This window comes from Sander vitreus, chromosome 3 (assembly GCF_031162955.1).
Source record: "Sander vitreus isolate 19-12246 chromosome 3, sanVit1, whole genome shotgun sequence".
Classification (NCBI taxonomy): domain Eukaryota; kingdom Metazoa; phylum Chordata; class Actinopteri; order Perciformes; family Percidae; genus Sander; species Sander vitreus.
Genome location: NC_135857.1, coordinates 4519922 through 4534197, shown reverse-complemented (window position 1 = coordinate 4534197; position 14276 = coordinate 4519922). Strand labels below are relative to the sequence as shown.

Genomic DNA, 14276 nt, shown 5'->3' with positions numbered 1-14276 from the left:
GAGTAAATAACCACGCAATCCAATTATAAAGAGTGAAATGATCTGGGAGTAAGACCTCGCCAGTCCTCTCAATGTTGTTTTCTTCAAATGTGTTTTCCTTTTTTTTTTTTCATTTTATAACAGCATACCCTACTTTATGTCACCAATGAGCCTTTCAGTGACTGTTTAGACAACACAGAAAATACCTGTCATTACATGGATACATAGAAAAAAACTAATGTTAGTGGCTCAGGTCAAACTTAGTCTTAGACTAAGAAGTTAAACTTAGACCTGTCTTATCTTAACAGGTCTAATTATTGTACCACTGCAACACAAGGATAAATTAGAACAACCTATATTTGTATCCATGAATTCAGAGTTTGATTGCACCTAAAGTGTATTTTCTTTGGTTCACAAGCATAGTTTTGCCTATTTGTGTTGATTTCCTTTAATGAAAAATGTCAAATGGACTCATGTAGTGTTTTTGTTCAACATAATGTTGTTTAGCAGTCACAGTCACCCCACAAAGTTAGAGAGTGTGGTGAGAACACAATGACTGGGGTCCTTAATATTTAGTTTGGCCATCAGCAACATACACACACTCATATACACACACACACCTATTCCACTTCCTGCAGTCTCATGTCTGCTAATTAAATATTTTGTAATTCCTTAAACGCCTGGAAAGACACAGGGAACTTAAACTAACTCAGAGTTTTTCCACACAGACTACAACTGTCTTGTGTTTCCATTGAGCACAAACCCATAGAAGGCTGGAACATGGGGCTGAACGTGGGCCTCTTAATAAAAACGAAAAACGGCCTCTTAGAAACAGCCTTCCCATACAGTACTATCAAATATTAATGATGAAAAGATAAAAATCGCCGGCTCCTCACAGCCTACTTCTTAGTCAGATGCATGTCCGTCTTTACAAAGTTAAGCATCTCTGCATTTTTGCAGCTCAGTCTATTTCTCTTCCCATCCAAGATGTGAGACGGAGAGCTGAACAACCGTCCACTGAAAACAAATGCAAAAACAAACCACATGTGGTTCATGCCAGAGTCGTGTCCAGCCAGTTGCTTCTTCTCCAAATCAGCAGCTGCAGGTGCAGCATACGCTATGACTGTTGTCCGAGTGCTGGCCGCATATAACCAACAAAACTTTTAGCCAGCGCAAAACTGATGCAACACAACAGATAAACTTCGGCCGCTGCCATCGGTGAATGTCATCTTATTTCCCGTCAGGCCGATGGCAGTCAACAAAGCAAATATGCCAGGGATGCAGCGGTTTATCGACCGAACATCGGTATCGGCCGTTAAATCACTGCATCCCTGGCTCTTATTGTTGAGCAACTTCTTAATGGAAACACTTAAAAAAAAAAGGTGCTTCTCTGTGCATCTTCCAGCGAGTTGCAAAGTAAATCAGGTGCTTCTCAAAGAGGTGGCACATTTCAGATGAAAAAAGGGCTGTAGCACACTGATTGATCTGCAACCTTTAATAGTGCAAACAGCCCGATGTTTCAACACTACAGTGTTCAACAAAGTCTAAAAAAGTGCTTTATTAATACCAAACTGAAGCCCCTAAGTTGCTTCATCAAATCTCTCCACTTCAAAATGGTTTACATGTCCAGGCTCAGCTATTAACTTCAAATGGACTGAATATAAACTTGACGAGTGCAGATCGAACCAAGCCATAGTGTCTGATGAATTTATTATTTAGATCCCTATAAGCCCAAGATTAGGACCCCCTTTTTTTTTTTTTTTTTAATAAAACTCTGAACAAACGTTCAAAGAATATACCTAATATTTTAATGATGCACACTACAAACAGTACCACGTGTTTAGTGACATATTTGGATGGATTTGAGAAAAAATGATATGTAGTAAACAGTGTGGTTTTCAGGCAAAACACAACACAAACTGTCCCTAAGATGATGAAAGTTCAACTGCAATACCAGCATCTTTTCTGTGTCTGTCCAGTGCCTGTGAAAGTGCCTGAAAGTGTCAGTGGAGGACAACCAGTGAAGAGACAGATGGCTTTGTTTGTCATTTTGTAAGCTGCAGAAAGACATTCCTTTTGATTTGTAGCTTTACATTGACTGGCGAAATGGAAAAAGAGTCATTGTATGTCGCTGGCAGAACCAACACACCAAGTCACCAAGCACGCTGTCATTCCAAGTGTCCTAGTAATCACGTCTTTTTGAGCCCCATCCTTCATCCCATCCGTCCCTGAGGCCTCTGATGGAATAGTTGGATCCTAAATCCAAAGATTAACTTCAATGCCTTCTTGGTATCTATGATATGCAGAGCATTGGACACAAGGCAGTGAAGAACCTCCTGATTTCTTTTTGCTTGCTTTTCCAACTTTGCAAACATTTTGCAATGACACTCGGAAGGCTGCTGCAATTGGCTGCAAAGTGAAGACAGGTTGTCAGAATAACAAGCTACTTCTAATGAGATGGCCACTGGCAGAGACAAGCTGTGTCTGTGTTCCAGCGATGCCACTGACCTGTCAAGCGTACTGCACTTCGTAGCATCGCCCATTTTGTCCTTAGCACATGTTGTGCCCTCCTTTCGGTTATCTCTTGGCAGGAAGTTGGGTCATGCCATGTGCCAATTAGGGAACAGAGTTACTGTAGTAGAAGACTTCTAAGCCAATCTTAGGAAGTCAGAGCTTATTGCTATGGGTCATCTGCCAGCATTCCTGTGCTTCTATCCTCTGATCTGAAGAACACTTTCCAACTAGTGCACACTTCAAGGGAAGCTATGATGAGTAGAGTCATTTCTTCTCATCCTACTGGTCAAAATCATCAAATACTGTGAGCATCTAAAAAAGGCATCTTCTATCTTGAGGTATTTAAAAAAAGAAAAGAAAAAAAAAGCCAGCATAGATTGCAGTCTCATTTACACCTTGGACTGAAACATGTTTTAACCATATGGTTAATTAATCTCTTTCAAATAGGTGTTAAACATGGCAGCCATCAGCTGCTCATTTCTCACTGCATTTACACGTCTCTTACATTGGCAGTCTATGCTGTAAATCACCACACTCTCATTATGATATGATCATAACATTGAGGCAAATAACTTTTACAGCCACACGTCATTCTAGCACCACAGAATTCAATCACTGACATGCTGTATTTATTCAAAACAAAGCATTGTAAAAAAGGTAAACATATGACAGACTAAATGGGATACCAAATGTAAGTTTTGGCGATGTCTGGCTTTAGCCTAACGTATTACCTTCCATCAGAATTGGGCCATTAAAAATCTGGTGTAAACTAATCTTTTCAATATCCATGCTGGGAAGAACTTTATTAGAGAAATGATATATTTCCATGTATGTTTGTAAATTGTTGTAGTAAATTAACTGGTTTCTAGCTCTGAGACATAGCAGCCATGCTGTATTTCTCCAAAAAACAATGCTAAAACACCTTATATAACTGACTGGAGTTTATGCTTTTGCTCAGTTTAAGGTTTAACTGATACTTTCATTTTTAGTATATCATCAAACAAGCGTTTTACACTTATGATGCAATGGGGAGTATTTCTTCTGGTATCCCTCCAGTTAGAAATGGCTGATAAAGGATACAAACGAAATGGGAAGGCATATACAGTAGGTATTTGAAAGCATAATGGTTTTTAATTTGTTTGATTTGCCTTTACAGCTTGAGAATCAGTTCAGTGTAGCTCAAGACAAATGCCATAGTGTATTCTAGTATGAATTCTAAGTTTCAGCCCTATCACCATACCTTTAATATATATGGAGAGCCAATCCAGAGCCATATTTTCTGTGCCCTGACCATATCACAATTACAGCCAACCATTCCAACTCCCACAACAGGACAAAGTCACGCCTGTGTTTGGGATATGTGAATAAAGCTTGCCTGTCAACACATAAATACTGAGCACTTTTCAATTTTCATCAGTGTTGAGAAATCTAGATTATGAAAATATCACATTGGGATAATGAAAATGAATTACATTTTACATTACATGTCATTAAGCTGACGCTTTGACCCAAAGCGACTTCCAATTAAGTGCTTTCAACCATGAAAGTAAAAACTCCGAACAGCAAGAATCAAGTGCAAGCACATTAGCTTCAAATAAGCCAAACTACAAAGAGTCACAAACTACAAATTGTATCCAAGCAAAACAGTAATATCAGTACTGACGGACAAACAGGTAAAATATGTGTTGCAAAGAAGCTTTTTCTGGGTTGGATGATCATGCAGTGAAAAAGTTTCTGGGGCCCGACCTCATTGTCCTTGGCTAGTTACCCAGGGTGAATAGACGGGAACACAAGAGGATACTGATGACCTTAAAATGAGCATCATATAACAATATGCTAATGAGCGAGTGACTACTGAGAAAATGGAGCCATCTTAAACCCCCAACCCTTTTTGCACTTCAAAATGTGCCGATCTACAAAGCTGTGACAAAATAAAACCATGCTGCAAGTCAAAACATCTGTCATGAGGCATAATTGGGTTCATTAGACATCTCACCCAGAGTTCCCAATTACAGTCCTCAATAATTAATTGCACTTGAAATTAAATGTATTTTCTCATCAGCCTTTTAATTAAATATGGCTCTCGTTCTTGATTGGAAATTCTGATCTTTGGGTGAGGTTTGGTCTCCAACATGTTTGCTTGCGGTGCATCTGGAGATGGTCTGAGTTTGGCGGGGTATAATTACACAGTCTGATTAAGCACTATCACGCTGATGGGGCTCTCTGGCTTTTGGCCAAGTCAAAGCAGTAAACTGTTGACACGTACTGTATCTAGACTTCTACAGCCTGCTGAAGCCAAAAACAAACCAAAGCAGAACTTTCTCACACCAACCATCATTGATTAAAAATTGCTGGATACGTAGATAATCACCATGACCAGCAACCAGCTGATTCTTTTTTCTTTTAACCCAGCACTGTTCTGAATTCCAAATTAAACAATTTAAATGGCTAAGGTGACAAAAAAAATGAATAATCAGATTTTAGTTCGTTTGGCCTCGAGGGGAGGCAGAAACGATTGATTTTGTGATTGTTACGGCATAATGGATATCTATAACAAATGTCCTTAATGAAGAATTCATTTATCTCACTGATGAAGGCCATGCAGAAGGATCTGGCTGTTCTTTCATTGACTTCATGCACATGAACTACAACAATCTCACCATCCTTTAATTTCTTAATCTGTGCCAGGACGAGTTCAACAGTGTAACCATTTATATGTTAAAGAGGTATTCAAAGCCATTCATATGACAATTATATGGGGACATATATATTAAACAGAAGTATGTATCAAATCCTTATTTGAATTTGTAACAACGGACCAGGCAGAACTTTCATTACTTGAATAAAAAAGGTCCTGCTAGCTTTTTCCATGTAGATCACCAAATCCTTGGAACTTTCTGCAAATCGAGGCAACACATATATTCAACAATATTCAAATCCAGACCTCAAACGTTCCTGTTTGACATTACATTTTGAGATTCTTTAACTGTCTTCCCTGCCCTCACAGCACTACAGGAACCTTTTATCCTGAACCATGTCACTCATTCCTTTAAAATATTCTTTGTGTTAGCCCTCCCCTGGTCTTGTTCATCATATCCTGGTCCCCAACCTGAGCCAAGCTCACAGCACTAATTCAGTTAACATGTGGTTCACTTACCTCACCCTCACCCTAAAACCTGTTGCTATGACCTCAAATGCCCCAAAACCCACCAACCTCACATTTTCCCTGGACCTTTGACCTACAATCCTTGCTTTTTCCCATTCCTTTTGTACATGATTGCACTGTTACTGCGTATGCTCCTGTTATTGTTGGTTGCTGCCCACCTATAAACTGCATGGCATCCTTTTAAGTTTTTTTAAAATTAATATTAATTAAAGCTGCATAAATGAATCGATTAGTTGTCAACTATTAAATTAATCGGCAACTATTTTGACAATCGATTCATTGGTTTGAGTCATTTTTTATGAAAAAGCTTGTTAATTGTGAATATTTTCCGGTTTCTTCTCTCCTCTGTGACTGAAAACTGAATATATCTTTGAGTTGTGGACAAAAACAAGACATTTGAGGACGTCATCTTGGGCTTTGAACGATATTTTTCACCATTTTCATAGAACAAAAAACAAATCGATTAATCAAGAAAATATCGACAAATTAATCTGCAATGAAAAATAATCATTAGTTGCAGTCCTAATAATAACAAATATTCTCTATGTGTATTTTGCTATGCTTTCACTGACTTATTAAACCATAGTGATTTCACTTTTTGTGAAGAAATTAAAAAATAATCTGTGCGACTCATTAAGTGTTACTAGTATTACTGGCAGAGCAGCAGCTTGCTTGGAATAAACAGAAGATGAACTGGGTAGCTAGCATAAGTGATAGCCGGGAAGGTTAAACAGATCAGAAAGAAAATCAACATAAAATCCAAGTCAGAACACAGAGTTAGGGACACAGTTGAACATGTGATCTCTGAGAATTATGGAGAAAATACAACATCACAGCAGTCACTTGCAGAATCCACTCTTGTACTGACTAAGTACTTTCAACTCCCCTTTCTAGTTTTTCATTTTGTGTCTTATCAACTGGCTCTTGACTGTTTACAAGTGAAATGGTGTCTTGTATATACATCACAGAGATACGACTGTATCATCAGATATGAATACCATTACCTTCAGGAATGACAGCAGTTAAAAAGAGCAGAACAGATTTAATAGCATAACTCACATATCACAGATGATAGTCCTTACCCAGCTGGGACCTGGATATAGTGGTCCGGGAATCGAAGAAATCAAATGGGATGAATATTCTTTCATGTGTGATTGCTGATGTCTTTTTAATTCATTCCCTATCTGACCTATTCACATGAGCAAGAAACTGGATTGCCCATCTCTGCAGACTCAGTCAACCCAATCTATGAATGATAATGTTATTTCGGACGAGGTGTGCGCGGGCGAGGAATCAATCTATGAGTCCCTATATAACTATGCTCATATAAGACGCAGAGTGCAGATTCAACACGATTAAAAGGGATGATAGAGGGAACACAACAGAGCATGGACTCATCCTGTGTCTGCAGTTAAGTGAAGGGTGGTGCTGGGGGGGTAGGTAGAGGCGCTCGCTGGAGGTGTGTAGAAAGCGCCAGAGGTGACTCACCGATGAAGTAGGCCAACAGGAAGAGCAGTGTTACTGAGATGAGGATGGCACTGAGAGCAGCACATTTCCAGTTGCAGTGCTTGTAGGGTTTCTTCAGGCTGAAGGCGGGTCGAGAGAAGGTGTTTCGAGGCAGAGGGCGTGGGGGGGGCGAGTACACCGTGCTGGATGTCAAAGGATATCCTGGTGATGTTGTGCAATACATTGGTGATGTTCCACCTGGTTTGAACAGGAAGTGTCTGGAAAAAAAAAATGTATTTTTTTTTAATTCTTAACAGAAAACGCTTATTTCTCAGGGATATCTATCATCATAAAAGTGTAGGTTAGTGTCTATCCGACTGCAGTCCCTTCCACTGGTAGGTAATTTCCAAGCACGTTTAATACTGTAACCATAGTCACGCTCCTGCTAGATTAGTAAGAATACTAAAGCATACTGGCTTTTGCTCAGTGGAAACTGTGAATCAATATTAAATCTAATTTACAGGACTTGTGACCGCAGCTGGCTCTTGTTTACGTATTCATGCCAGTGTGGCGAAAAGTAATTCCCAGTAACTATGTCAAGGCTGTCCACAGGAGAGATGCACTATATAACGTTGCAGCAGAGAGTGGAGCACATTTATTCTCCCTTGAAGAACATGGCTGGCTATGTCGGAAAACATGTGCAGAGCTGCATGTCCAAGAGCCGTATGATGGGCCCATCAGAGAGTCAGTGGCAGCGGCGCTGTTGTCAAGGCCGTTTTACTGACAAGTTTACTAGAAGCTCCTGAGCAACAGTGACATGAGCGTGATTGAATGTCACATTACGATGTATGTGGTGGAAAGTCACTGCGACCATATTTTTGATTTATAAATGTCAGGACAAATCTCTGACTCATGTCCTATTCTCGCAATAGGGGACAACATGGGCATTTGTGTTTTCTGAAAGTGGTCATGCTTAACATTAATCAAAAGCAATACAACCCAACAATGTGACTAAGTGAAAATTGTTAGTTGTATCAAACAGGGAAGGGACAAGTACAGCAAGGATTCTAGCACTACAGGAGACAGACTGAAGTGTATGTCAACATTTCAAAATAGAGGATGTTTGATGGGGAAAAGAAATAGCGCAGGCACCACTATTGTTTTCATGGCAAAGCAGATTCTGACAGCAGGGTGAGAGCCAGATAGCAAACATGCAACATACCCGTCGTTGTATGAGGCATCGTGGCGGGCTGACGCCAGAATGTCCATCTCAATGAGGTTGTCCTGTAAAGTCTCTAGGAATGTCTGCTTTGCTATGTTTCTACATACAGGTGGAAAGATGGATATGAAGCTAGTGTGAGATGTGCGTGCAAGAAACATAAATGCCAATACAGTATGTGATCACCAAGCAACATCAACAACAACAACTGACAAATGGGGATCAAGACGGACAGCATGGGACAAAGAAACCAAGGCCCTTATGGAACTATTTCTACGAACTGAAGGTGTGAGACAAATAACATCTACCTCTCTGGTTCCCCTCATTTGGGCACTGCCATACCTTGTTTTGTACGAGCCCTGCCCTTCTCTGCAAGCGTCTTGCTCTTCTCTGATAAACATTAGAGTATTCTGGCTCCTTTAAGGTTGTGATTGGAAGAAAACAATGCATCACTTACAAATGAGAACCTTAAGGTTTCTAACACTTATTTCAGACAAAACACCTTTTTAAAACGTCTTAATGACATTTTTAATTACAAATCAATGTGTTTCTGAAGTTGCATAGTTTTCAAACTGGATAGTTTGAAAAATGAGAGCTCTGTTCCATAAGGAAATACTGCAGCAATGCAATGGAGAAATGAACTGTCCACATGCAATGGGCAGGCTGAACACGTTCAGTGGTACAAGAGAAAGGCCTTGTTTTTGAAGAACGCAACTTTTAATAAAGAGAGAGGGATGCTTGGCAGAATGTCTACAGAAAATGTTGAGACTGGATAGAACCATCCAACTGCTGGCATCTCTCCGGTGGCGGAGCAGGATAAGACCTACAGAATTTATCAGAGCCATTACATTTCACAAAGGCGACGAGAGAGGACCATTGTAATACTATTAACCAAGTAAAGATGACATGAAATATTTACGCGCCCGTGTGGCTTTTACTAATGGTTTCAAATTCATTATTGGAACTTTTGGCAGTTGATCTTTTTTTTTTTCAAGGCAATAAGTCATAAAGACTACATATGTGGTTTGAGCGGCACTCGTGCCTGCTGCAGACGTACTCGCCTCACCATCTGTTTCCTGCTCCACAGGGAATACCTGTGCAGGATTAACTTGGGAGCTGGATGACATGTAATCATTCATTATACCACTAACTGCCCTTCTACCAGCTAAAATTGATGCTCATTTTCCTGTTGACTGAAGCGTCTCACAAAAACAAAAGGAAGAGACAGTGGTTCTGTTCATGGCTGGTGTTTAGCCATGCCAAATAAGCTATTAGCTATTCTCCCGTCAACAACAGTTTCATTTATGGCAACGTGTTTACTATATGCAATATGGACAACAGTGTGGTCTAAGTTTTTCATTGGATTGCTTTGAACAAATTCTTAAAATCAAATCACCTAAAAATCTGTAACGACTTCCTCAAAATGGCTACACAATGGCTTTTATTTCAATTTGCTCAGCAGGCTGGCTGATCACACAGAGAAGTTAGGGTTTATTCGAGGAGTTTTTCTAACGTTCTAATCTCAGCAGAATAATGTGATCATTATGAGTGTTGAGATAAGATGCCTTGCTATTCTTGATTTCATACCGCCTTGCAATAAGACCAGCCAAAGAAATGCAACAGATATTCCCTTTGTTACAATAACACTTGACATATCTACAGTACTTCACACAAGGGCCTCCTATTGAGAAATGTGCTAGAGAACTGAGTACTGATTAATATGAAATAAATAAAACTTGGGGCTGAAGTGGAGGAGCTATGAAGCCTGCTCACGGGTGCCTGGATGTCATTTTGCAAGAACTGTTTCATATCCAACATGATCATAATTACCATGCTGTTTAAACTCAATAGCTGCCATTGTTAAGATTGCTAAAATTGGACGAAGACCCAAAAGCAGCACTTTTCTCTTGTTTGCCACAAAATCCTGTTCATCACAAATGTAAGCCTTTGCCCCCTAGCAGGATATCTTCCATGTTATTGCTTTGCTCCTTGTTAGCACTGTGGCAATTTAATATGGAGCAGACAGCATGAAAAGCTGTGTTCAATGGCAGAAGCTCAGGCATAGGGTGGCCAACATCTCTATACATACGGTAGTCAGGGAGACAAGTTGCCCAGTACCTGGTTTCCAGGGGGATGTTGCTGTTGAGTAGCCAGTTGTCCTGTGTGCTGCCGGAGTCGTGACCACTGGCCGGACCCTCAGGAGGAACAGAGCTGTCTGTGGGCGCAGGACTTGGGTTACTCCGCGGTGTGTAGTTACCCCTGTTCAAGGAGTTAATGGAGGCCGCATGGTGCTGATGATTGGGCGAGTGGGAGTGGGAGAGCGGTAGAGGAGGCGTCCGCAGCCGAGAATGGTTTTGAAAGGCTCCGTCTGAAAGCAAAAGAAGGAAGAAATAAAACACGTTAGAGGAATTAAAAAGAAATAGAGGAGAAAAGGTCCGGAGTGCTCTGAATTTCAAACAAATAATGAAGGTGCTATTTGGAAGGCAACGCAAAAGTAAAAAAAAAAGACAAAAGTTCCAAGGCACTCTTCTAGGAAAAAGTTAAAAAGCCTTTATTTAGAGGGTTATTTCATGTTGAAATTGTGAGAGTACATGTTAAAATAGAGCTGAGTAACAACCCACGCATAGCAGCACAAACAGCCTTCTTCAGGTTGTAGCCCTCAGCTCGTGCTGTGTGTGTGTGTATATGAATTATTTGCCATAGTTTCACCAACAGCACATACATTAACACCTAAACTAAAGCCTAATGTCAATGAAGAGCTGCAAAGCCCTTACACGAACCCCTTTTAAATAAAGTCCCACTTCTGCTCATTATTTCTCCAAACTGGTCTCTATCAGAGTGTGCCTTCTGCCTCCCACAGAGACCTGTGAAAGTTTACTCAGACCGGACACTGGCTCCTGTGTAAACAGACAAACTTTTTTTTTTTTTTTTACATTTTTTTGGGCAGGGAAAAATGTTTGAGCATGCATTGTCTTTTTTTTTTTAAATAAACAATAGCCTGTTTCCCTCTGTTTGGTGTAAAAAATGTTAGCACCACTGCAGCTCAACTGAAGCAAATCTAAGTTTTGAAACCAACAAGTAACACCATTAGTTACTTGTTTTGCTAACAATCTGCATTTATGCAATGCATGTCATTATCGCATTTGCAGTGGTCCATCCTTATTAGAAGTGATTACAGTGATCAGATACTGTTCCAGAGCTGTTAGCAACTTTGGTTCGTTTCTTTTTTTAGATCTGTTACCAGCTCAGTTGTCACTTTACATCAGAGGATTTGGAACTATTAGCTATGAAGTATATATAAACAGATTGTAACTAGTAGTCCTATATGCACTATGATACTGTGATACTCTCCTGCCCTCAAGATAGAAGACCAATGTCCTTGTGCACTCTGTATCCGTTTATTTCCACATCTGTTAAGCCATTCATCAATCAATGAACTCCTGGCTTTACACACAATGAAAGAGTGGCTTTTCTTTATAGCAGCAAGCCTCCTTTATTTCACAGATATCCCCAACACTAAATTGCCAATTTACAGCAGAGAGTGTGCAATATAGACACACAGAAGGCTTATTTTGTATAATCAGCGCCTTTATTAAAGCGATATCTACTGCGGCAGTCAGGAAGCTTAGTGTCATTTCAGATTTTTTTGTAGGTCAGGAACATAGAGCTGCTCCATCAACATGTGTCAGGCAAGGCAGATTGATTGCAAAACTGGCTGTACTGAGAAAAGTAGCATTAAGCTTCAGTGCCTGAGGCATTTTAGGAAAGTGGAAAGAGAGCCCATTGTGTTCTCAGGTAACTAGGTGCTAACGAAATGGCTCAGCAAGGAAAAACAAGACCAAAATGTAGTGTGCTGCATTTACTCCTCAAGCACATGTTACCATATATTCCTGACTACGCTGAAGTTAGCTTTTTAAATTCACAGTGTCCAATCCGGCAGTTAAGGTTAAGGAAAGCATAGTCTCGCATAGCCAGACCTTCCTCCACAGCGCTGCTTAGGAGGTTCTGGCTAGTCCACACAGCATTCCGGGATGGGAGAAAAACGTGCTCTGGTTTATTGGCATTTCTTTAAACCAATCACAATCGTGTTGGGCGGTGCTAAGCGCTGGACAGAGCAACGGTGCCGCTGCAAAATAGCCTCGGGAAGGAACTTGTTTTGGCGGAACATGTAGGGAGGCCAGCTCTGGAATTAAAATGGCTGTCAAGTGTGTGATGAGAATTTTACTCAAAAATTTAAAAAAATGAATATGCTAGCTCGGAGGATGTTTCCCGAATCGACCGGAGTTTGGAATACCAACACAAAAAAGCGGAAGGTGAAGGACATCCGGACGAAAATGAAGGACATCCAGCGGCACCGGAACTATCCCGTGAATGAAACGTTGTTGATATAGATTAAGGAAAGCTTAACTTACATTGCTAAGCGACTGATCCTCCATTTTTTTTGAGCTTCTTACTGTTGTGAAAGTGTGTTAGACATTTTGGGTAACACATTTTTGAAAGCTTTATTCTATTTGTGAAAATGCAATTAAGGGAGACCACCCTGATTTTTTTCACATGTAGACCACATTGGCCCAGGTCCAGATCGAAAACCACTATACCTAGACTTGTCAAATCAGGACCACATTATTCCAGAGAGGCGCAAGATTCTTTAAAGTGCTCAAATTACGCTCATTTTCAGGTTCATAATTGTATTTAGAGGTTATATCAGAATAGGTTTACATGGTTTAATTTTCAAAAAACACCATATTTTTGTTGTACTGCACATTGCTGCAGCTCCTCTTTTCACCCTGTGTGTTGAGCTCTCTGTTTTAGCTACAGAGTGAGACATCTCACTTCTGTTCATCTTTGTTGGGAGTCGCACATGCACAGTAGCTAGGTAAGGACTACTAGCCAGTCAGAAGCAGAGTATGAGGGCGTGCCACTCTAGCAGCTAGGCGAGCATTATAACGTGTGTTACAAAGTGACCACGTTTGTCTCTGAAGTAAAGGCTGGACTACAATAGAGCTGTTTGGAGCAGTTTGTGAACAGTGTTTTCTGTTGGAGATGGTAAGTCCCTTTGGGGTGGACTTTGGGCTTTTTCACTTTGTAAACCTATAACGTGAACAAAAAAGATATATAACACAATAAAGGAAAGGGAAAAAGCCAAAAAGCATAATATGAGCACTTTAAAACAGTTTCAGACTTGTGAAAGCTGTATTTTCTTTATGAAAATGCAATAAAGGGAGATTTCACTGGTCTTGATGTGGGGAAAAACAGTGAAATCTACAATTTTTTTGCCTTTTACACAAAAAGGAATAAAGCTTTCACAAATCTGACAGTGGGTTTCAGACAGCTTCACCTAAAACACACATTTATAACAGTAAGAGGTGCAAACAATGGAGGATCAGTCGCTCAGCAATTTAAAAAAAGGAGAAAACACTAATTTTCAATTTCAGGCTTCATTTTGAACCTGGCTCAAATGTTTTATAGGATGAACCACTGACAGAAATGGCTTTTTTATTTTGGAGAGAGTGCTATATCATGCCTCTGTCGCACTGACAGATGGTTCCATGCTGAGCACACTTTTGCACAATGCTGCCCTGGTAATTAGCTGATGAGTCCTGATGAACAATAGACTGATGTGAAGTAAAACCACATCGTTGTTGATGACCTCCCTCCTGCTCAGTAATGTACCTGATCCCTAAAGCCATTAATAAGGTTATGCTAATTCGATACAGGGACAGCACAGACATACGCAGAGAAATTTATCACAAGGACAAATGCATCACCGCTCTGGAATGCATTTACTGCTCGGTAAACAAATACTTTACTTCCCATGACCATCCAGCAAATGTGTGGCAACAATTGATTCATTTTTCAAACACATGGTAACACCATTCTCGCAATATATATTTTAAGACTTGTGTAACAGCCTTACAAAATTACCACAGAAATGAATCTATATACACACAC

General features: G+C 40.1%; 1 protein-coding gene across 6 annotated transcripts in view; it reads right to left on the bottom strand.

The window, feature by feature from the left end:
* The window catches only part of tenm4 (teneurin transmembrane protein 4), a 143007-nt gene that overhangs the window by 87842 nt on the left and 40889 nt on the right, over positions 1-14276 (bottom strand). For 4 of the 6 annotated variants that reach the window (XM_078243231.1, XM_078243237.1, XM_078243243.1 and 1 more), the window contains 2 exons: positions 10443-10692; positions 7148-7383 (listed from right to left, as the gene is read on the bottom strand). In XM_078243231.1, coding sequence (XP_078099357.1) covers positions 7148-7383; positions 10443-10692 — 486 coding nt within the window. Of the gene's footprint in view, positions 1-7147; positions 7384-8327; positions 8427-10442; positions 10693-14276 lie in introns of all 6 variants that reach the window. The other 2 variants (XM_078243215.1, XM_078243223.1) reach the window with 1 other exon arrangement.